This window comes from Gnatocerus cornutus, chromosome 6, assembly GCF_029298725.1.
Source record: "Gnatocerus cornutus isolate USDA-ARS CGAHR chromosome 6, icGnaCorn1.1, whole genome shotgun sequence".
NCBI classification, from domain to species: domain Eukaryota; kingdom Metazoa; phylum Arthropoda; class Insecta; order Coleoptera; family Tenebrionidae; genus Gnatocerus; species Gnatocerus cornutus.
This window is the reverse complement of record NC_142238.1, coordinates 1,772,181-1,797,511: the sequence shown is the minus strand read 5'-3', so window position 1 is coordinate 1,797,511 and position 25,331 is coordinate 1,772,181. Positions and strand designations below refer to the sequence as shown.

The 25,331-nt window shown below is 35.2% G+C and overlaps 1 protein-coding gene across 2 annotated transcripts; it reads right to left on the bottom strand.

The window, feature by feature from the left end:
- Positions 1–3,792: 3,792 nt before the first annotated feature.
- On the bottom strand, positions 3,793–20,196 carry LOC148172202 (uncharacterized). 2 transcript variants are annotated; one of them, XM_088039032.1, is made up of 3 exons: positions 19,599–20,193; positions 7,052–7,156; positions 3,793–4,245 (listed from the first exon to the last, which is right to left on the bottom strand). In XM_088039032.1, the coding sequence occupies exons 1-3, from the start codon at positions 19,891–19,893 to the stop codon at positions 3,944–3,946; spliced, it is 702 nt and encodes a 233-aa protein (XP_087895158.1). In that variant the 5' UTR covers positions 19,894–20,193; the 3' UTR covers positions 3,793–3,943. The 2 variants fall into 2 exon arrangements, with proteins under 2 accessions (XP_087895158.1, XP_087895159.1); XM_088039033.1 differs by lacking the exon at positions 7,052–7,156 and having other exon boundaries at positions 19,599–20,196.
- Between the last annotated feature and the right edge of the window lie 5,135 nt (positions 20,197–25,331).

Sequence of the window (25,331 nt, the reverse complement as noted above, 5' to 3'; positions counted from 1 at the left end):
AATTTAAATAATAAAATTGTTAAGCACATTTTTTCACGTTTGTAAAAATCCGTTCAGCAAATGAGTGAAGATATTAAAAGACTAGCAGAACATGCAGAACTGCGATTAATTCTGAATCTACCCGACGCTGAGAAATATACTGGTCATGCTAACCAGCTTAAAGCGGCGGATTTTGAAATTTCAAACAATAGTAATTGTAATTTTCATGTTTATTTATATTATTAATAAACATTGGTCCTGACATTTCTCTATTTCTTGTTACCTAGACAACTTTAAAGCTTTAGTGTTTTAAAGACCCCTTTTTGCATCAAAGGTGGCTCTGGAATTCCTATCATACACTACTTTGCCGCCTTGTTTTCATAGTTAATATAACTATCTTGAAATTTTTTATAATGTTACTTACGTCAATGACGTTTCAGTTACGATTTTGTGTCCAAGTTTTTCATTTTCAGGTTTTAAACCACAACTAACACAGTTTATTTCTCAAAACTTGCTTTACTTTATGTTTGAGGTTAACTGCAAATGTCAGTTGAAAAATTGAAACTCACATTTGTAATGAGCGGCAAATTTCTATATAATTTCATAGCCACCCTTGATGCTAGAAACATTTATAAACACCTTGTATAAACGGAAATATGTAGTTTCATATGACGTTAATTTGCGCACGAATTTCAAATTCCGAAGAAAGAATGCGCCAAAATGACTTGTGAAACGCGTGTTTATACTATTTTTTCTACGACGATCTATTTTTTCCGTTCTGTCTTAATAAAGTGAGGTTAGGAATATAATTAGTAAGGTCAAGTGCCATTTCAACATGAGTCATCGGACAATAATATCGTCCTTAAATTTGATTCTGTGGCACTAAAATTACTAAAATTACGAATTTTAGAGAAAGAAATCGGAAATTTTTACTTCCTCTTAATACATGAAAATTCCTAAAATTTGTTTTGCTTGACTGACACTTTTGAAATATAAGACACTTAATAAGCAAGTTAGTAATCTTTCCAAATTTGATAGTTGTGGCGTTAAAATTACCAAAATTACGAATTTTAGTAAAAACAATCGGAAATTTTTGGTTCGTCTTATAAATAAAATATTTCTAAAATTAGTTTTACCTCACTGACAGTTTTGAAATTTAAGACAGTTAATAAGCCAGTTTCAAGTTAGTAACCTCCCAAAATTTTATGGCTGTGGCGTTAAAATTACAATAGGTACAGCCCTGAACATATTTTTTCAAAAGTTTCGATTAATTTTCAAAATAAAAAAATCCAAAATTTGTCTCTTTCGAACTAAAATTTTGCAATTAAGCACAGTTACTAATCAAGTCTAAATTAGTGAAAACTCCAAATTTGTTTGACGCAGCATTAAAATTAGCAGAGTTACAAGCTTCAATAATTTTTTTGGTCATTTTTTCAGATTAAAAATTCCAAAATTGGGCTAGTTTGACTTAAATTTTTGCATTTTTGAGACAGTTAATAAACTTCAAACTAGAAACATCTTTAAATTTGATTCTGTGGCACTAAAATTACCAAAATTACGAATTTCAGTGAAGAAAATCGAAAATTTTTGATTCGTCTTCATAAATAAAAAATTCCAAAATTTGTCTTGTTGGACCTACAATTTTGCAATTTGAGACAGTTAATAAATAACTCCAAACTAGTAACCTCTCCAAATTTGATTGCTGTGACGTTAAAATTACGAGAGTTAAGGCCGTTAACATGTTTTTTCAAAAGTATTCGAGTCATTTTCAAAATGAAAAAAAATCCAAAATTTGTCTCTTCTGAACTAAAATTTTGCAATTTAGCACAGTTAATAAGCAAGTCAAAATTAGCATATTCCCAAATTTGATTATTGTGGCGTTGAAATTATGACAATTACGAATTTTAGTGAAGAAAATCAAAAATTTTTGCTTAGTCTTATATATGAAAATTTCTAAAATTTGTTTTACTTGACTTACATTTCTGCAATTTAAGACAGTTAATAAGCAACTCTAAATTAGTAACTTCACAAAATTTGATTGCTGTGGCGTTAAAATTACCAAAATTACGAATTTTAGTAAAACAATCGGAAATTTTTCGTTCGCCTTAAAAATAAAAATTTCTAAAATTAATTTTTCATAGTGAATGTAACTATCTTGAAAATTATTCATAATGTCACTTAAGTCAACGACGTTTCAGTTATAGTTTTACGTCCAAAATTTTGATTTTCAGGTTTCAAACCACACTTTGCTCCGATTCTGAACTACAAATGTCAGTTGAAAAATCTAAACCCATATTTATAATGAGCGGCAAATTTCTTTGACATTTCATAGCCACCCTTGATGCTAGAAACATTTATAAACACCTTGTATAATAAAAAGTTATTAAAGACTGTCTTACCTTAGCCTGCAATGTAACAAATTGGTTTAATAATAATCACCTAATTATGAATAATGAAAAAACTGATTGCATTCTGTTTAAAACTAAGCTCTCTAACATTGAGGTTCTTAATAAAATTACTATTAATAATCTTTTGTTAAAAATGTCGAAAGATACAAAGTTTCTGGGTATCAAAATAGATGAAAATTTAGATTGGATTTCACATATTGCAGAATTAAAATGTAAATTAAATAAAATCTTGTATTCGCTGCGTGTTATTAAGTTTCATGTGAATATTGATATTCTAAAAGTAGTTTATTCTAAAATTAACGAAGATAAAAAAATTTAAAGTACAAAGCACTGTAATATTTTTTCGTCTAATCTGCAAATATTTTAATTTTCATCGTCAAGCGACAAACGCCTGTAACTTTTTTTATGTGATTTTTAAAATATCAAATTTGGAAAGTCGTTATTCGTTGGCGTTTTTGGACCACTAATTACGCCAAAAGTGTCCCAAAATAAACAATTACTCAATGGCAGTATAACTTTTCACTGGACCTAGAAATGACTTATTTAAAATGCCTTCACAAATGATTTTAATATTAGATTTGTCATTTATCTTTTTGTTATTTAAAAATCTTCAGACAATGACAAAAGTAGAGTTCAAATCATTTGTGAAAGCGTTTAGGCACAGTAAAAAATTATTAAAAAGCTGTGTTTTTTTGCCTGGAATTGAAGACAATTTAACAAATGTGACAGTTCTTGTTTGACATTATAGAGAATTACAGAATGACCAATCACAAAGCCGCATTTTAAATTTAGCGCTTACAATAGTAATTATCAAAAATACAATTTATTCCCAAACACCAAATTTCGTCAAAAAATGCTGACACGCGTTTCGATAGCAAACTAAAAACTAACAAATAAAATTTTGTTTCGATTTATTGTGTTTCATATGCTAAGCACTTTGGTTTTATTTTTTTGTGTGATTAGAATGTTTTTTTTTAGAATTTGTTATAAACATTTTCAGAATAGTACTGTATGTTACAAAATGCATTGTCTTATGTGAATTCTTAATATCCCTAACTTTTTTCGACCAGTTTATATTAAAACACCAAGTTTCATAAGGCAAATTTCAAGGCATAAATCGAAGTGTATAAGAAATGAGTGTCATAATGAACGATTTTTTTTAAACTATTTTTTCTAATTTGCTGTTGTAACAAAGCTATTTCCATCATTTCCGCATTCGTTTTGAATGCGTTAATGAACCATTTCGACACCGAATGGTATAATATCTTTGTTTCCATAGCAACGTAGAAATGTTTAAAATACAAATTAATTTACCACGGAGCAATTTTAGACATCATCAGAACTTGAACGAGATAATTTAGATACCTGTAGTGGATACATGTCAATTTTTATCAATAGATGGCTCCACAACTAAATGTCAAGTTTATTAATAATCACATAACAAAATGATGATAAACATAAAGTTATAATAAAATATCTGCCAAATCACAGAATCGCATTTTAAATTTGGCGCCTAGAAAAATTCTCTGCGCCTTCTGGTGGGTTAATTAGCATTTTTAAATGTAGATTCGTGCTATCTTTTCACTATCACAACGACAAACTGGACACGTCATTGATCGACGTGCCAATAATTCCTGAACACAATCCTCGCAAATGCAATGATGACCACACGGTATAAAGGCACTTTGGGCGTTATTTGTGCAGCAAATTACACACAGATTTGGTTCCATTGTACTTGGTGACTGGGGTTCATTTGGAATCCTGTATTCATCGTAGTGTCTAATGGTATCGGTTAGTTCTTCCAGAAGTTCCGCAACGTTTCGTTCTTCGGTTTCTTGTTGTTTTTTTTGAGCAATTACTAAAAAAAATATAAAAACGTGTAATAAAAAGCGATACACAAGGGTTCTGGGGGGAAAAATGGTTATGTTTTTACAGCTTTCGCAAAAAGCGTAGATTTTATGTTACGAGGGTGAAATTTATTTGAACGAGTATGAGTTAAACCTGTAAGAGTCCAGGTATTAATTTGAAAATAACTTAGATATTTCCTCCTTTAGACCAGTGTCGAAGCCTTCAAAAAAAGTAAAAAGTGCAAAAAAATCGTAGTAGAATGAAACCTATTGGAAAATGTTTAGAATATTACAAAAATGAAAGAAAAAATAAATTACGGTCGATTCGAGGTCGGGAAGTGGGAGAGGGTTGGTTTTTAAGGGTTAAAATCGGTTTATCTCGATTTCCGGCAAAACTACAAGTCTTATGAAAAAAAGTTAAATAGCAAAGTTGTAGGTAAAAAAGATCTACAACTTTTGTATTTACACTTTTTTCTCATAACCTCAAAATTCACGTGAAAAACTCAAAAAACCACGTTTTTGGTTTTTTATTTTTATCTTTTACAAAAAATTTATTTTTTTTATGAAATTTGGTGAGAACTTACCTTTGTACATACCAAATACACAAGAATTTTCTTAACATATTTTTTCCAAAAGTTCATAGTTTATTCCCAAAATGAAAAAATCCAAAATTTGACATTTTTGATCTGTAATAGCATTTTTTTTCGCAGTTAATTGTATATTAATTACTGTACGTCTAAATTAGTAATCTCCTCAATTTTCATGTTTGTTAAAAATACAGCCCTTAATACATATATAATTTAAACAGTTAACGGTTTAATAAAAAAAAAAAATTTGCCAAAATTAGTACGTTTTGCTGTAGAATTTTGAAATTTAGCAGACTTAGTAATTAAGTTCAAAGTAGTAATTTTGCCAAATTTGATTGCTTTGGCATTAAAATTGTTAAGAGATGCAGCTCTTATTAGACGATTCTTTCAGATTTCGGTTCCATCAAAAAATTAAATTTTCAAAAATTTTGCTGTATAATTTTGAAATTTGGCATATTTAGTAATTAAATCTGAAATAATAGCCTTGCTAAATTTCATTGTTTTGTCATTAAAATAGACCCATACATTTTTTTCAAAAGTTTTTGGTTCTTTTTCAAAATAAAAAATTCCAAAATTTGACTTTCTTGGTTTATATTTTTGCAATTTAGCACAGTTAATAAATAAGTCTAAATTAGTAACTTCCTCAAATTTCTTCCTCAGTTTTTGGTCCATTCAAAAAAATTATAAAAAATTTTCAAATTCAGTATCTTTTGCTGCATAACTTTAAAGTTTCGTACGGTTAGTAACTAAGTCCAAATTAGTAACTTTGCCAAATTTGATTGCTTTGGCATTAAAATTGTTAGAGTTACAAGCATTAACATATTTTTTCAAAAATTTCTAGTTCCATCATCAATTTAAAAAATTTCGAAATGTGTTTCTTTTGATCGATAATTTTGTAATTTAGCACAATTAATAAATAAGTCTGGATTACAAACCTCCTGAAATTTCATTGCTAGAATCGGAAAACGACGAAGGAATACCATCAAAGAGACAGAAATTATTGAACTAAAAAATATTCCGAAGAACATTTATATAGTATGAGATTTTTTTTATGAGAAAAATATAATAAAACTGCAATAAATCAGCTTTTTTACTGAAAAAAAAATTATAACATTCTCATTTTTTAGATAAAATTCCCTTTAAATCCTATCTTGAATATTTTTAACAACCATTTTCCCATGTTTTATCTTAATGTTTGATGAATTGAAAATTTTTTTGTTTATCAATGTAACATAGAATCATACCCTAAATGAGTAATTACAGTGTTAATATTAATAAATAGCTCAAAATTGTACATAATGATAGAAAAATAATTTTTCGATTCGAGTTTTTTTCGTTTTTTAAATTTTTTGAAAATATTTTCCATAGTGATGTATATTTTTTATTACACTATCAGAAAGTAGAGATTTCAACGAATAAAAATCCCACAAACTTTTTTAAAAGAGCTGATATTTTGACGCGTAAATTTTCGATTGAAAATTAGGGTGCTTTTTCGGTATTAAATAAAAATAATGAGAAAAAATGAATTTTTCAAATCCAAAAACGTGGTTTTTTGAGTTTTTCATGTGAATTTTGAGGTTTTGAGAAAAAAGTATAAATACAAAAGTTGTAGATCTTTTTATTGCCTACAACTTTACTATTTAACTTTTTTCTATAAGCCTTGTAGTTTTGCTGGAAATCGAGATAAACCGATTTGAACCCTTAAAAACCCACCCTCTCCCACTTCCCGACCTCGAATTGACCGTAATTTATTTTTCCTTTCATTTTTGTAATATTCTCAACATTTTCCAATAGGTTTCATTCTACTACGATTTTTTTTGGTTTCAAAAATTATCGACCTTGGTCTATTGCTTTTGGATTTTTGACAGAAAAACAAATTTTGTGTGAACGGCTGTTGGAAAGTTATTTCTAAAATGAAATGGCCTCCTGCTTCCAAATCTGAAGTCGAAATGTTCATACATTTTTCTCAAAAATCTTGCCAAACATTAACTCTCTCAATGATGAATGCGGGAACTCAAAAAATCTTATTTTAGAAATATCTCTGAGTCATGACCTGAAGGAGCAAAAGCACCTTCGGATTTCGAATCAGGAAATGGAACTTGCACTGCTTCAGTACAAATTTCATCTAAAAATTTATTGACATGTGTTATTAAATTTTCGAGCAGCGAGTCAACGCAGAAGCTGTTAAGACAACAAAACTTTTCTTTATGTTTTAATTAAATTTTTATACCTTCCGCTTCTACCTGACTGATAGCAATAGCCAGACGCAACTCTGTTTCTTCTCTCAACTCATTGGGATCTGTGGACGAAGCTTCAGGCTGCTGAACAGAATGTTCTGAAAAAGATCTTAAGTATAAAAAGTTATTTGTACTCCTATATAGGGTCGGGCAACACTTGTGTCCACCCCCAAAATCGTCTTTAAATTTAAAGATAAATCTTTAAGTTTGCTCAAGGCTCTAGAAGCTGACGCAAAAATTTGTTTTTAATGTAATTTTTAGTTAAATGTGAGGGTTTGTGAAATCAACTCCTAATTTTTTTTTTCAATATAAATGTGTTAAAAATATCTCAGTTGTCATTTTAGATTCAATGCAAATTGTCTTCAAAATTTGATAAAAAAAATGCTGTTTTATCAAGTTAGTTTCCAATTTCATTACGTCAAAATTGGGAACTACGTTTACACCCATCTGTCAACATCTTGTGTCACAAATGCCATCTATGCTTTGGCTCGCTTTAAAAAGTAACAAAAGTCTTACTTGGTGAAATTGTCGCTTTGTCGATGTTAATTAACGATTTCTGGTGTCCATAAGTGCAACATGCCCGAATTAATCAAAATTCACCTTCATAAGTGTGAATGAAGTGACTTGTGAAATTTTGGTGTAAACGTAGTTTGCCACTGCGCTGTCATAATTTTGAAAACCAACTTGATAAAACAGCGTTTTTTTCGCAAATTTTAAACACAATTTGCATTAGATTTAAAATAAAAACTCAGATATTTGTATCACAGTTATGTTGAAAAAAAAAGAATTCGCGAATATTTCCGCAAAAACTCAAAAATGGCTAAAAATTATACTTCTTAGGCGTCGCAACGCCAACAAAACCGTGATAAAAACAAATGTTTGCGTCAGCTTCTAGAGCTTTGTCAACTATGAGCGTATGGAAAATTTCAAAATTTTATCTTTAAAATTAAAGGCGATTTTAGGAGTGGACACAAGTGTTGCCGGACCCTGTATAAAATCTTACAACCGAACTTTTTGAATATGAATTTGTCAAAAAGTCTTGCGAGAACAAGTTGATTTGAAACTTTTTTTTATTCTAAAATGATGTTATAAGAAAGATCAAACTATTACTTTAGACTTACTCTAAATAATAGAACATAGGGAACAGATTTATTAATATTATCTTATGTACAGGGTGCTATTATGGTCAGTTCAAAATATGTGAACAGTTGAATGGAAAAACCGCGAAAAGAACATCAAAAAATATCGATTTTATTGGACTTGGCATGCATTTTTCAAACTCCAATATCTCGTTTTCTTTTCAAAAAACAAAAAACCATCATTAAGTAGGATAAAACGCATCCATCATAAAAAAATTAGTACTGATCTGAATTTAGGACATCCGAAAATAAAAAAAATAAATCTTTATTAATTATTTTTTTTATAATACGATAACGTAAACAATTATAAATTTTCAGACATTTTCTACTACTTTTAACTTCTTTATTTCTCTAGACAGCAGAATTATTCAAAACATTGTTTTTGAAAACAAAAATTTTTGAAATCTTCAAATTTAATACTGAAAATAATTTTTGTATACAGGTGGCCCAGAACTTGTGACCCAAAGAAAAAAGACTTTTGAAGGCAACAATTCTTTTAAGCTGAAAAAATAATCGAGTTAAGACGAGATAAGACGAATAAATAGTGGCCAATCCCGAAACTAATTTGAAATTTACCATCTGCATTGCTGTCGGCACCTCTATTGCTCTATGGGTCTTGAGTTCTGAGACACCCTTAAAATAAATTTAGGACTTTATAGACCAGGGTCGATAATTTTTGAAACCAAAAAAAATCGTAGTAGAATGAAACCTATTGGAAAATGTTGAGAATATTACAAAAATGAAAGGAAAAATAAATTACGATCGATTCGAGATCGGGAATTGGGAGAGGGTGGGTTTTTAAGGGTTAAAATCGGTTTATCTCGATTTCCAGCAAAACTACAAGGCTTATAGAAAAAAGTTAAATAGCAAAGTTGTAGGTAATAAAAAGATCTACAACTTTTGTATTTACACTTTTTTCTCATAACCTCAAAATTCACATGAAAAACTCAAAAATCCACGTTTTTGGTTTTTTATTATTATTTATCTTTTACAAAAAATTTATTTTTTTTATGAAATTTGGTGAGAACTTACCTCTGTATATACCAAATACACAAGAATTTTTTGGATTTGAAAAATTTATTTTTTCTCCTTATTTTTATTTAATACCGAAAAAGCACTCTAATTTTCAATCGAAAATTCACGCGTCAAAATATCAGCTTTTTTAAAAAAGTTGGTGGACTTTTTATTCGTTGAAATCTCTACTTTCTGATAGTGTAATAAAAAATATACGTCACTATGGAAAATATTTTAAAAAAATTTAAAAAACAAAAAAAACTGGAATCGAAAAATTATTTTTCTATCATTATGTACAATTTTGAGCTATTTATTAATATTAACACTGTAATTACTCATTTAGGGTATGATTCTATGTTACATTGATAAACAAAAAAATTTTCAATTCATCAAACATTAAGATTGCAAAATAAAACATGGGAAAATGGTTGTTAAAAATATTCAAGATAGGATTTAAAGGGAATTTTATCTAAAAAATGAGAATGTTATAATTTTTTTTATCAGTAAAAAAGCTGATTTATTACAGTTTTATTATATTTTTCTCATAAAAAAAATCTCATACTATAATAAATGTTCTTCGGAATATTTTTTAGTTCAATAATTTCTGTCTCTTTGATGGTATTCCTTCGTCGTGTTCCGATTCTAGCAATGCAATTTCGGGAGGTTTTTAATCTAGACTTATTTATTAATTGTGCCAAATTACAAAATTATCGATCAAAAGAAACACATTTCGAAATTTTTTAAATTGATGATAGAACTAGAAATTTTTGAAAAAATATGTTAATACTTGTAACTCTGACAATTTTAATGCCAAAGCAATCAAATTTGGCAAAGTTACTAATTTGGACTTAGTTATTAACCATACGAAACTTTAAAGTTATGCAGCAAAAGATACTAAATTTGAAATTTTTTATAATTTTTTTGAATGGACCAAAAACTGAGGAAGAAATTTGAGGAAGTTATTAATTTAGACTTATTTATTAACTGTGCTAAATTGCAAAAATATAAACCAAGAAAGTAAAATTTTGGAATTTTTTATTTTGAAAAAGAACCAAAAACTTTTGGAAAAAATATATGGGTCTATTTTAATGACAAAACAATGAAATTTAACAAGGCTATTATTTCAGATTTAATTACTAAATATGCCAAATTTCAAAATTATACAGCAAAATTTTTGAAAATTTAATTTTTTGATGGAACCGAAATCTGAAAGAATTGTCTAATAAGGGCTGCATCTCTAACAATTTTAATGCCAAAGCAATCAAATTTGGCAAAATTACTACTTTGAACTTAATTACTAAGTCTGCTAAATTTCAAAATTCTACAGCAAAACGTACTAATTTTGGCAAATTTAATTTTTTTTTATTAAACCGTTAACTGTTTAAATTATATATATATTAAGGGCTGTATTTTTAACAAACATGAAAATTGAGGAGATTACTAATTTAGACGTACAGTAATTAATATACAATTAACTGCGAAAAAGAATGCTGTTACAGATCAAAAATGTCAAATTTTGGATTTTTTTAATTTTGGGAATAAACTATAAACTTTTGGAAAAAATATGTCAAAACTGCAACTCTGTTAATTTAAATGCCAAAGCAATCAAATTGTAGATGTTTTATCAAATATACACATTATTAACTTAGTTGTTTGTTAATTATAGTAGTATCTTTTGATTGAAAATTTTTTTGTTAATCAATGTAACTTAGAATCATACGCTAAATGAGTAATTACAGTGTTAATATTAATAAATAGCTCAAAATTGTACATAATGATAAAAAAATAATTTTTCGATTCGAGTTTTTTCGTTTTTTAAATTTTTTGAAAATATTTTCCATAGTGACGTATATTTTTTATTACACTATCAGAAAGTAGAGATTTCAACGAATTAAAAGCCCACCAACTTTTTTAAAAAAGCTGATATTTTGACGCGTGAATTTTCGATTGAAAATTAGGGCGCTTTTTCGGTATTAAATAAAAATAAGGAGAAAAAATAAATTTTTCAAATCCAAAAAATTCTTGTGTATTTGGCATGTACAAAGGTAAGTTCTCACCAAATTTCATAAAAAGATTAAATTTTTTGTAAAAGATAAAAATAAAAAACCAAAAACGGCGTGGTTTTTTGAGTTTTTCATGCGAATTTTGAGGTTATGAGAAAAAAGTATAATTACAAAAGTTGTAGATATTTTTATTACCTACAACTTTGCTATTTAACTTTTTTTCATAAGACTTGTAGTTTTGCCGGAAATCGAGATAAACCGATTTTAACCCTTAAAAACCAACCCTCTCCCACTTCCCGACCTCGAATCGACCGTAATTTATTTTTCCTTTCATTTTTGTAATATTTTCAACATTTTCCAATAGGTTTCATTCTATTACGATTTTTTTGCACTTTTTACCTTTTTTGAAGGCTTCGACACTGGTGGTCTATTAATATCGACTTTTTATTAATATCGATTTTGTCAAAAAAACTTCGATTTTTAATACATATATTTTATTTTCGATTGTAAGTCGATTTCTTTACACTTAAATGCTGAATTTGCAAAAACAACCCTCATTACAGGGTCGTACTCTTTTTTTTCTTGAAAGGGGTACTTCTAACTACCAACACAATGCTACTTGACTCACCCCTTTCCGGAACACCCTTATTTAGTCAGGTCCGGGCTTAGCTCAACTGGGAAGTCACGGAATTCTCGCAACAAAACACATTGCCACCTGCTTTATCGGCCTTAATCATTTATAATGGATTAACTTACCGGGGGAGTTTCGCCCCCTGCCCCATCGCTGGATAGCGGCTCGGATTACTGGCACTGACCCCATTCTCTGCAACGGCAGGACACCCATGTCCTTACTCCGACCCTGGAGAGTTACTCCAACGGCTGGTCGGCACCCTCGTCTTGGCAGCATCTCGGCATCTTCTTCTTTCTTCGAGTACGGCAAAGTCAACCATTACCGTACCCACCCGCGTACTGGAAATTAACCATCCAGCACGCTACCTGGAAGTCAGCCATCCAGGCCTTCTGGAAGTAAACCATCCAGGCCCTCTGGAAGTCAGCCATCCAGCTCTCTGGAAGTAAGCCATCCAGCCCGACATGTAGCTCCTCGCCTTCTGGAAATCTACCATCCAGAACACTTCCTGGAAATCAGCCATCCAGGCCGCCTGGAAGTCAACCATCCAGACACCACATGTCCCTCACTCAGCGCATTCTGGAAATCTCTCATCCAGAACACTTCCTGGAAATCAGCCATCCAGGCATCACACCCCACACACACACACACACACACCTCCCCCCTTTTCGTCCCGATCTTCTTATATCGAGAGATTACCAAGCGAGCCCCGACCACGTCGCACCACGGGAGGCCTGTCACTGTCCCTTTTCCTTCAGGCGACCCTTCAGGCTCTTTTCTCTCTCCCTCTTACCCATCGTAAATAAAACATCTGTTTATGGTTAAGAGATTTATTGACTAACCCAGAATATTTAATTGTGGTCGTATTACATTCGGCCAACCTGACATACAATCTCGTCCCGAGATTATTATTCGGTACTACAGGTACCCTCTACTGAACATGCCTTACACTTCTACCAATTACTTCTACATGCCATGTACTTAACCCAAGCACATTAACCACCGTGTAATATACTACTTTTGCATTAGCCGGACGCTTTTCAACCTTGAGTGACCATTTTCACCTTTGTTACTCTGAGCTCATCGTAATCAGTACAATTTCAACGAATACAGATAAAGGATGACAACAAAAAAAAAACAAAAACAAAAAAAAATTTCTTAGCGTTACTCATAATTGTTAAACCTAATCTAATCGAACGACACTTATCCTATCCTCCTATTTGAATTAATTATTTTAAGTTTAATTTCAAGTTTGCGCACTCCTTCACTTTTATTTGCGGAACAGGCCATGTTTACCCGCACCCACTTTATTTCACTCCGATTCGTCTTCGGAACTATCCGACACACCCCCTGGGTGGGTGAATGGCCTCATTCGTTCCGCTGCCACCACATTGTTGTATTTTGCTCTGGCGCTTCGCACAGAACCCGGAAGATCTTGAACCCGGTATCGGTCGTTGGGTAGAACAGCTGTTACCACTAATGGCCCCATAAACTTGTCAGCTAGCTTACGGCTGGATCCATCACTGGGGCACTGTGTCACTATAAGCACTTGGTCGTTGACCTGATATTTTCGGGGTGCTTTCCTCCTCTTATCGAACTGTCGCTTCTGTCGCACCTGTTCTCGAATGATTTGCCTGTTCGCTTCTTCTCTTAATGCAATGAGATCTCTTTGTATCCGTCCGATCTGTGGCACTATTTTGTGCAGGCCACTAGACGTTGGTTTGTACCCCATTAATAATTCGCTCGGCGCCTTCTTCGTCGTTTTGTTAACCGTATTATTGATGGCGTATTGCACTGATTGAACCGCACTGTCCCATAGGTCCTCACCTTTGCTGCACGTACTTAGTGCACTCAGAATTGATCGATTTAATCGCTCCACCTGCCCGTTTCCTCTTGGCGTTCCAGCCGCAACTTCAACGTGGTGCACCTGATTTTTCGCACAAAATTGTCGGAACTTTCGTGCTGTAAAACAAGCACCTTTATCCGTAATCACGCGCGTGGCGGTACCATAGACACTGAAAAGCTCCTCAAGGAATCGTAGCACAGGTTTCGTTCTCGTGGATTTCACCGCTTTCATCCAGGTGAATTTGGTGAATCCATCGACGACTACCAACAAATTGGTGTTACGGCGTTTTGTTCTTTTGAATGGGCCGAGATGATCAACATGAATGGTGTGAAACGGTAATGGTTCTTTTTGGATGGGGTGCAAAAATCCTTCGCGCCGCCCCGATGGCATTTTCTTGAATAAGCAGGGGATGCAATTAGCTATGTATTTATCCACATATTTGCCCATTCCAGGAAACCAAAACTGCTCACTGATTTTGAGAATCGTCTTTTCCGCACCGAAGTGTCCACTCTCGTCGTGGGTTTGTTGCACGATCTGGCGTCGCAGTCCCCGCGGCGCCACCCACTGTGCTCCTTGCTCGGTAATACGGTACAGTCGTCCGTTCCGCAACGCGTACTCTTCCCGCAATTTTCGTTCGTATTCATTTGTTGCGGGTCGATTGAGGACTTCAATAATGTCTTGTATTTTGCGGTCGGCCATTTGCGCTGATAGAACCCAGTCTGCAATATCCAGGTGCAGTACTCTAGGTGGGGGTTGATCGTCTACTGGGTTGCGGCTCAACGCATCCGCATGCTGCATTCTGGTTCCTGGGCGATATTCGACTTTGAAGTTGTACTCCTGCAACTGTAACCACCATCGCCCAATCCTTGGCACAAGGTCACGTTTGGTTCCAGCTGTTTTTAGTGCGTTGCAATCGGTGACAACCGTGAAGGGAACTCCGAGCAGGTACACCCGAAACTTCGCCACACTTTCGACTACTGCTAAACATTCCAGTTCGTAACTATGCCATTTGCGCTCAGTGGGTGTCGTTTGTCTGCTGTAATACGACACCGGGTGTAACTTCCCATCTCGTTTCTGCAGTAGGATACCTGCGATTCCATCTTGGCACGCGTCTGTGTGCACTTCCGTTTCACTGGATGGGTCGTACAACACCAGTACGGGTCGTTGAACCAGCATCTGTTTAAGGGTCGTGAAGGCGTTTTCAGCCGCCTCGCTCCAGGTCCATACCTGATCCTTTTTGGTCAACGTCGTCAACGGTTTAGCGATTAGGGCGTAGTTTTTCACGAATTGTCGAAAGTATCCCGTCAATCCTATGAATTGTCGCACTTGCCGCGGATTTGTCGGTGTGGCAAATTCTTCCACTGCTTTTGTTTTTCGCGCACCAGGTTTCACTGTACCACTTTCGATTTCGTACCCCAAATACTCGACCGACGTTGCTAGGAACGTGCACTTGCCTAAATTAAGAGTCAACCCTTCTTCTCGCAAGAGTTGGAGTATTTTCTGTAATTTCTGCAAGCCATCTTCGACATCATGCGAGGGGATTAGGACGTCATCGAGGTACACCATTGCTAGATCCTTGTGTTTGTCTAGCACCGTGTTCATAAGTCGCATGAACACCGACGGTCCATTTGCCACTCCAAATGGCATCCTGTTCCACCAAAATTGTGCGTCTGGCGTGACGAAAGCCGTGTAGGGTTTCGAATCTTCGGCGACAGGTATTTGATGATAGCCGGACAAAAGGTCTAGTGAAGTGTAGTACTGATACCCGCTTAGTCGGTTCAGTTGATCGTCGATCCTTGGCAACGGATATCGATCCTTGACGGTCAGGCTGTTTAATTTGCGGTAGTCAATACACATTCTGTCCTTCCCGTCTTTCTTTTTTACTAATAGTATCGGCGAAGCGTACGGAGACTGGCACTCTTCGATGATGTTTTGTTCGACGAGTTCCTTCACCATCTTCCGCACTTTTTCCTTCTCTACTTCTGCCATACGATAAGGGCGATAGGTAAAAGGTTCCTCTTTATTAAGCTCGATGTGCAGTTGTACCGATTTCGCTTGTCCAATTTCTGACAGATTTTGAGCAAAACAATCGCGATATTCACTTAAGAGTCGCACTAGTTCACGTCGTTCTTGCTCATTAATTGGTCCAGTCACTATTTCGTGTTCTGGTAAATCTGCTAGGACAGTTTCCTTTACACGACTGACACGTTGCGGTTCACACACACCCTCACTGTTGTCCGGAAAGCACGGCACGCCCCGCGCAAGAATGTTTTTCTTGGATATTGCAAGGTCACGTCCCGCCAAGTTAATTACAGGAACATAACACTTTCCTGGCGACGCCGTCGGCGTAACAATTGTTCGTGGGACAAGATGTTCCTGCCCTTCTTTGGATCGTACGCTGGCTTCAATTAAAAGTTCGCCGGTGTACGGTTCCAGCGGATTAACAAGGATATTGGCAAAGTGATTCGGCGGTACGATTGTGTTATTCACTGGGTACAGCGCGACTTTCAGCACCGGATTCACTTCTGCAGCGCTTAATCTCTGGAAGAAATTCACCGCTTTGTTGTCCTTGACCGTGATGACCGATGGACACTCTGTAAATGGATGACCTATCAAGAGATCCGTATGTTGAGCCCAGTCTGGCACAACTTGAGCATTTACGTCTCTCTGAATTTCGTCCACCTGGAGTCTGATGACAACTTCCCCTAAGCCAAACACGATTTTACCGCCAAATCCCTCCAAAGGTAAAGAGGAGTTATTATTGCACTGTAAGTTCAACTTTTTCGCGACCGAATCCTTAATGGTTACGCACCGACTCCCGAAATCGATGTAACCCCGAAGAGTTACACCGTTCACTCTAATGTCTTTGTGATATTTACTATCTGCGCTTTCAGTGGTACCTAGTCACATCACCTTACGTTTAGGAACGGTGTTGTTTTTAGGACAATATCTTTGGCTGTGTCCCTCCTGATTACAATTGTAACAGACCCCCGAGAACCCAGGAGTTGGCTTTCCTTTAACATTCGCCTGATAACCGTCGGAATTTCTCTTAGGATTAGGTGTGTAACCTCCCGTCTTGAAGCGTTTCCCTTTGTGGTGTCCGCGGAATCGGTGGCGGGATGCTGTTTGATCGTGGGGTCGTTTCCTACGTTCCCCCGTGAGGGATGAATTGGCATCGCAGCGTTTCAGGTAATCAACCAGCGCCATTGGGTCCTCGTATCGTCCTGATTCAGCACCCGTGCTCACCACCGAATCTTGTAGGCCATCAATTATACAAGAAATCGCCTTTTTCTTGAATATTCCGCAGTGGTTGATTAATGCCAACTTTTCGTAAAAATAACGTAGGTATGTCTCTCCCGGTCGTTTCACTCTTTCGAGCATTCGTCGCAAACGGGATGCATACCCCTCATCAGACGGGAATGCCTGGAGTAGTAACGTCTTCCACTCCGCCCAAGAGTATTGGGTTGACTCCAAACTTTGGTACCAGGTGGATGCCAAGCCTTTTAATTTGGTTAGAGCGTTGTGGACAACTACTTCATCGGTCCATTTGTAAACAACGGCCATTTCGTCCACCTTGCCTATCCATTTACTCATATTGGCACCAGGTACTTCGGGGTCGAATGATGTTAGCAGTTCGGCGTTCATCATCCTCGTGGGTGGGAGAGTTCGTAGTTTTTGGACGAACTCCTGCAGTGCGCCGGACATGTCTGAACTGGTTGACGTGGCGGGTTCAGCCTGATTGATTTGCACTGGAGCAACTTCCTCTTCCGAAGAAGAGCTGCTTGAAGATAGTACTCTCGTACGGCGCCTAAGCATCTTGACCAAAAACTAATTTTTCGACACGACAACTTTCGACACGGCGACTTTGCGATTTGAGGACCGAAATCCAACTGACGCAACGTCAAGGTTTTCAACCCCTGTACCCCTCATTACGTCTTCCACTCCCCTGTCACCGTCGTCAATTTTGTGTCATGGCGTTAATTACTTTTCCCAAAACCAAGTTTTCAAGACCACTTGACTTTACGCATTTCACCACTCGTTTTTAACTTATCGTCTACCCCACAGGAAATGACTGACATTAATTACCAATAACTCTGGTAAGATATGGTCGCTAAGATTGGTTTTTACACTCTTTCTCACCCTCAAGTGGTGCACTAAGTGCCCCCTTACGTGAGAACGTCTGGCGGTTCCGATTAGATGCGCATGCATTCTAGGTCTACTTTCATGCATATTAACGGCATTTTTATCATGGCATATAAAACTCATGTCAAGTTGGACGCGAATTATAATCAGTCAATTAGCACTTTGTTGGTTCTCGATAGTACCCGTCAGGTGTCGAAAGACACGCAAATTCACATCCCACTTCTGAATTGTAAGTCGATTTCTTTACACTTAAATGCTGAATTTGCAAAAACAACCCTCATTACAGGGTCGTACTCTTTTTTTTCTTGAAAGGGGTACTTCTAACTACCAACACAATGCTACTTGACTCACCCCTTTCCGGAACACCCTTATTTAGTCAGGTCCGGGCTTAGCTCAACTGGGAAGTCACGGAATTCTCGCAACAAAACACATTGCCACCTGCTTTATCGGCCTTAATCATTTATAATGGATTAACTTACCGGGGGAGTTTCGCCCCCTGCCCCATCGCTGGATAGCGGCTCGGATTACTGGCACTGACCCCATTCTCTGCAACGGCAGGACACCCATGTCCTTACTCCGACCCTGGAGAGTTACTCCAACGGCTGGTCGGCACCCTCGTCTTGGCAGCATCTCGGCATCTTCTTCTTTCTTCGAGTACGGCAAAGTCAACCATTACCGTACCCACCCGCGTACTGGAAATTAACCATCCAGCACGCTACCTGGAAGTCAGCCATCCAGGCCTTCTGGAAGTAAACCATCCAGGCCCTCTGGAAGTCAGCCATCCAGCTCTCTGGAAGTAAGCCATCCAGCCCGACATGTAGCTCCTCGCCTTCTGGAAATCTACCATCCAGAACACTTCCTGGAAATCAGCCATCCAGGCCGCCTGGAAGTCAACCATCCAGACACCACATGTCCCTCACTCAGCGCATTCTGGAAATCTCTCATCCAGAACACTTCCTGGAAATCAGCCATCCAGGCATCACACCCCACACACACACACACACACACCTCCCCCCTTTTCGTCCCGATCTTCTTATATCGAGAGATTACCAAGCGAGCCCCGACCACGTCGCACCACGGGAGGCCTGTCACTGTCCCTTTTCCTTCAGGCGACCCTTCAGGCTCTTTTCTCTCTCCCTCTTACCCATCGTAAATAAAACATCTGTTTATGGTTAAGAGATTTATTGACTAACCCAGAATATTTAATTGTGGTCGTATTACACGATGTATCATTAAATATCGATAATTGCGGTTTCGATGTATGTATTTTATTTTACACTCTTGATTTTGGTGATGTTTATAAAGAAAACTGGAATTTAATTTAAGGGAGTTATATTTTAGAATTTTGTTTTTATTAATCTCGAAATTGTTATTTTTTTTATAATTTATTTACTTATTATTTTGTTTATTACTAGGTTTTTATTTATTTTTGTTATTTTCGTATTTGTTTATTATTTTGTTGCTTTATTAAGAATTTTATTTATTTTTGTTTTTCACAATAAACTATGCTATATTGAGTTTTTTATTTACTATTTTTCAAAATCGATGTTTTCTCCGATGTAATTGTGCTCTTGTTGAAATTGAGTTCAACATTGATTTTTTTTACTCGATGTTCCCAGATTTAAATTAAAACTGTCTCCATAAATCAGGTACAGTCAACAGCAAAAGAAATGAAAAAAATAGCCTAGTCTAAAAACATATTTTTTAGGTTTCTTCTGTTAGTATACATTGTACTAACAGTTTATGACTTTACGTTTTCCTTCTTACCTTGTGCTTCTAACTGACTCATAGCAATAGCCAATCGCAAATCCATTTCCTCTCTCAACTCATCGCTTGAGAAATTTTGGGCCCGCTCAGCAAGAGAAGAAATTAAATGTTCTGGAGGAAAGGCGTTGGTTGGTGGACTTGTGTAATGAATCTCTTCTAAAGCTACGTCGTTGCTTGATGAACTTTGAGACTTATGGCAAATAGCACCAGTGATACGAGTTGTAATTCTACAGAGTCGCTCAAAACAATTACGTAAACAGCGAGCTATGCGCTGCCACCACTTTCTCAGTTGCATTGACTGGTTGTAATGTAATCAATCACTATAATTAAATTTTATTAAAATCACTCGTTTTGCTTCTATGTCACTTAGTTAACACGTACAATATTATGACAAATTGTCGTTATCAAAACTACTCAAATCTAGATTACAGATACATAGTATTATGTTATCGATCAATATTGTTGATTGAGACAATAGGTATAATAATTACTTGGTAAAATAAATCCCCAACAACTGACTGAAAATAAGCGGATTTCTCTAAGAATTTTGATGATTTCGTGCAGATTTCTGCTGTTTTCTTGCAATTCAGCCGTTGAATCTTGATAAAATTGATGGTTTTGTAGATTTCGAGCTCTTCTTTGCGAATTCAAGCCGAAAACGTCGAGAATCAGCGAGAAATCGTCGTTTAGCATCGAAATAAGCGGATTTCTCTAAGAATTTTGATGATTTCGTGCAGATTTCTGCTGTTTTCTTGCAATTCAGCCGTTGAATCTTGATAAAATTGATGGTTTTGTAGATTTAGAGCTCTTCTTTGCGAATTCAAGCCAGAAAACGGCGAAAATCAGCGAGAAATCGTCGTTTTGCATCGGAATAAGCGGATTTCTCCAAGAATTTTGATGATTTCGTGCATATTTCAGCTGTTTTCTTGCAATTAAGCCGTTGAAACTTGATAAAAATTGATGGTTTTGTAGATTTCGAGTCTTTCTTTGCGAATCCAAGCCAAAAAACAATGAAAATCAGCTAGAAATCGTCGTTTTGCATCGAAATATGCGGATTTCTCTAAGAATTTTGATGATTCTGGGCATATTTCTGCAGTTTTCTTGCAATTCAGCCGTTGAAGCTTGATAAAAATTGGTCGTTTTGTAGATTTCGAGCTCTTCTTTGCGAATTCAAGCCAGAAAACGGCGAAAATCAGCGAGAAATCGTCGTTTTGCATCGAAATAAGCGGATTTCTCTAAGAATTTTGATGATTCTGGGCATATTTCTGCAGTTTTCTTGCAATTCAGCCGTTGAAGCTTGATAAAAATTGGTCGTTTTGTAGATTTCGAGCTCTTCTTTGCGAATTCAAGCCAGAAAACGGCGAAAATCAGCGAGAAATCGTCGTTTTGCATCGAAATAAGCGGATTTCTCTAAGAATTTTGATGATTCTGGGCATATTTCTGCAGTTTTCTTGCAATTCAGCCATTGAAGCTTGATAAAAATTGGTCGTTTTGTAGATTTCGAGCTCTTCTTTGCGAATTCAAGCCAGAAAACGGCGAAAATCAGCGAGAAATCGTCGTTTTGCATCGAAATAAGCGGATTTCTCCAAGAATTTTGATGATTTCGTGCATATTTCAGCTGTTTTCTTGCAATTTAGCCGTTGAAACTTGATAAAAATTGATGGGTTTGTAGATTTCGAGTCTTTCTTTGCGAATCCAAGCCAGAAAACAATGAAAATCAGCGAGAAATCGTCGTTTTGTATCGAAATAAGCGGATTTCTCCAAGAAATTTGATGATTTCGTGCATATTTTGATGTCGTTGAAGTTAGCTTGGGATTGGCTTTTTGGTTGCGCCGTAACATAGGCAACACAACGTGCACTCGGCTATTTTTACAGTAGACCAGACAAATACTGAAATTTCATGGGAATTTTCATGTTTTCGCGTACTTTTCTTACAAATTTATGGCAATTTGACTTTGGAATAATAACCTCCCATTGTGACAATCAATACTTTGGTGTAAAATATACAGAAAAGGGTTAATCAAAGTGGGTTGTGCTGCCGCCATTTTCATCACCGTTATCGTAAAAATCCAGCATCTACCCCGGTCGCAGTGATCCCAAAAAATAGAGAAAAATGCACTGATAAAGCTCCCATATCAAGTTTGTCTCCACCAGCCGTCAGAGGGTTGTAATCTCGCCCCATTTTAATTCACCCTGAAAAATGTGAAAAGTCGAAAATGTACCCCAACGGCATTAGACCCAAAAAATAGGGAAAAATTCACTGATAAAGCTCCCATATCAAGTTTGTCTCCACCAGCCGTCAGAGAGTTGTAATCTCGCCCCATTTTAATTCACCCTGAAAAATGTGAAAAATCGAAAATGTACCCCAATGGCATTAGTCTCAAAAAATAGAGAAAAATTTATTGATAAATCTCCCATATCAAGTTTCCCTCCACCAGCCGTCAGAGGGTTGTAATCTCGCCCCATCTTAATTCACCCTCTCAAAATGTGAAAATTTGAAAATGTACCCCAATGGCATTAAACCCAAAAAATAGAGAAAAATTCACTGATCAATCTCCCATATCAAGTTTGTCTCCACCAGCCGTCAGAGGGTTGTAATCGCGCCCCATCTTAATTCACCCTGTCAAAATGTTAAAATTTGAAAATGTACCCTAATGGCATTCGACCCAAAAAATAGAGAAAAATTTATCGAATAGTCTCCTATATCATATTTGTTTCCATCAGCCGTTAGGGGGTTGTCAGGCTTATTAAATAAATTAATTTTTTTTTGGCAACCCATAATACACTATGTGTGTATTGTATAGTGCTTATTTAGATTTTCGGAATTTTGAATTTAACGGCACATCGTTATTTTCTATTAATTAAATTTAGAATTTTTAAATTATCTCACAAGTAGATAAAGTTAGGCATCTAAGCATATTTTTTTTTAATTCAGAATCAGTAAAATGTGTACATATTCTGTTTTTTTCTCGGAGGAGGCCGTTTCAGTCATCTTAGCTCTGTGTTTTTTAAAATAAATAGAAAACGTAAAAAACACAAAATTTAGAAAATACAGTAAAACTCATTACAACATTAGCATAAAATTATGGCTTATCACTTATCACTAATTTGTTTTGCGATGCATGAAACTCATACCTGGCGTAATTTTGTATTTAATTTTTGAAATATATTTTTTGAAAATAAAAACTGAACAGAAATTGGAAATTGTAGCTCACATTTACACAAAATTATAAAGTTTAAACTTATTTTGCGATCCTCGAACTGGATTCACCTAAAATAAATTTAGTTCATCTCAGTTTTAAACCCCTCATTTGTGATTTTTTTTTTAAAGTTTTCAACCAAATATGTAATTTTTCTGATAAATTGGTGTTACTCTATCCTGAAGAAAAAACAATTTGCCGGTAAATTCAAACTTAAAAAAAATGACACTGCAACTTATTACAAAGAAAGGTGTATTCTGGGTTGCCAGAAAAACACTCTCTCTTTTGTTTTAAAGGTAAAATAATTAAACATTACAATCTGATAGTTTTTGGAAGCAAATGTGATTAATGGAATTAATTAGGATTTTTTTTTCTATTTTTTGACATTAATTTCCATTGGGGTACATTTTCGATTTTTTACATTTTTAGAGGGTGAATTAAAATGGGGCGAGATTACAACCCTCTGACGGCTGGTGGGGACAAACTTGATATGGGAGATTTATCAGTGAATTTTTCTCTATTTTTTGAGACTAATTGGGGTACATTTTCGAATTTTTACATTTTCAGAGGGTGAATTTAAACGGGGCGAGATTACAACCCTCTGACGGCTGGTGGAGACAAACTTGATATGGGAGCTTTATCAGTGAATTTTTCTCTATTTTTTGAGACTAATGCCATTTGGGTACATTTTCGATTTTTTACATTTTTACGGGGTGAATTACAACGGGGCGAGATTACAACCCTCTGACGGCTAGTGGAGGCAAAGTTGATATGGGAGATTTATCAGTGAATTTTTCTCTATTTTTTGAGACTAATGCCATTGGGGTACATTTTCGATTTTTCACATTTTTCAGGGTGAATTAAAATGGGGCGAGATTACAACCCTCTTACGGCTAGTGGAGGCAAAGTTGATATGGGAGATTTATCAGTGAATTTTTCTCTATTTTTTGAGACTAATGCCATTGGGGTACATTTTCGATTTTTCACATTTTTCAGGGTGAATTAAAATGGGGCGAGATTACAACCCTCTGACGGCTGGTGGAGACAAACTTGATATGGGAGATTTATCAGTGAATTTTCCTCTATTTTTTGGGTCTAATGCCGTTGGGGTACATTTTCGACTTTTCACATCTTTAGAAGGTGAATTAAAATGGGGCGAGATTACAACCCTCTGACGGCTGGTGAGGACAAACTTGATATGGGAGCTTTATCAGTGAATTTTTCTCTATTTTTTGGGTCTAATGCCGTTGGGGTACATTTTCGACTTTTCACATTTTTCAGGGTGAATTAAAATGGGGCGAGATTACAACCCTCTGACGGCTGGTGGAGACAAACTTGATATGGGAGCTTTATCAGTGCATTTTTCTCTATTTTTTGGGATCACTGCGACCGGGGTAGATGCTGGATTTTTACGATAACGGTGATGAAAATGGCGGCAGCACAACCCCCTTTGATTAACCCTTTTCTGTATATTTTACACCAAAGTATTGATTGTCACAATGGGAGGTTATTATTCCAAAGTCAAATTGCCATAAATTTGTAAGAAAAGTACGCGAAAACATGAAAATACCCACGAAATTCCAGTATTTGTCTGGTCTACTGTAAAAAAAAGCCGAATGCACGTTGTGTTGCCTATGTTACGGCGCAACCAAAAAGCCAATCCCAAGCTAACTTCAACGACATCATATTTTGGCCGGTTTCTTGCAATTCAGCCGTAATTTTATTATTATTATTAAATGTTTGCTTAATATGACATTGCTGAATCACGAAACGTACGTCTTGCCTTCAAATATTTAAGTCATGTTTTCATTAATTTTATATAATTTCAATTGGAACAAATTTGTACTGGAGAAGTGAAAACGCATTTTCAAAGTGGGATGGCCAAATGTGAAGACCGTTTTGCTCCGATAGGTACGGATTCAGAGATTTTCTTAAAAAATTAATAGCTTTTTGACAGTTGTTGCATAATATTGATCCATGGTCTTCCATTCTAAGCAGTAAAATCATTTGTAAACGCGAGATTTATCGAAAAACTACAATTTTGTGGATATTTAAATTCAAAGAATCAAGAGAAAATAATTCTACTTTAAATAACACTACTCCAGTACAAATTTGTTGACTGGAGTTTTCGTTTTATAATTTTGAAATACTTTTCTCTCAGATTCTTTTCTTGATTCATCTTTACATTCTTTTGTAAATTCAGTTCTAAATTATCTCAATTATCTTCTTGGTTCTCCTCCAGTTTTTTGTTTCTCTTCCAGATTATTTTTTCGATTATTCCAAAGACCATCTGCAGAAAATCTGTGAACAATTTAGACGGAGTCTGAAGTAAGAATCTAAAGACCAACCAGCGAATAACCAAAATAGAAAGAATTCGAACATTCCAAAATGATTTGGAAATAGTGTTGCATATATTTCTCCATATTTTTTATTATTGTTTGTTTGCTCTTTAGATTTCTCAAATTCTGGGACTTTTATATGATTTTTTTTACGAGTCTCTTATTTACATTTCTTAGAATCTTTAAATTCTAAT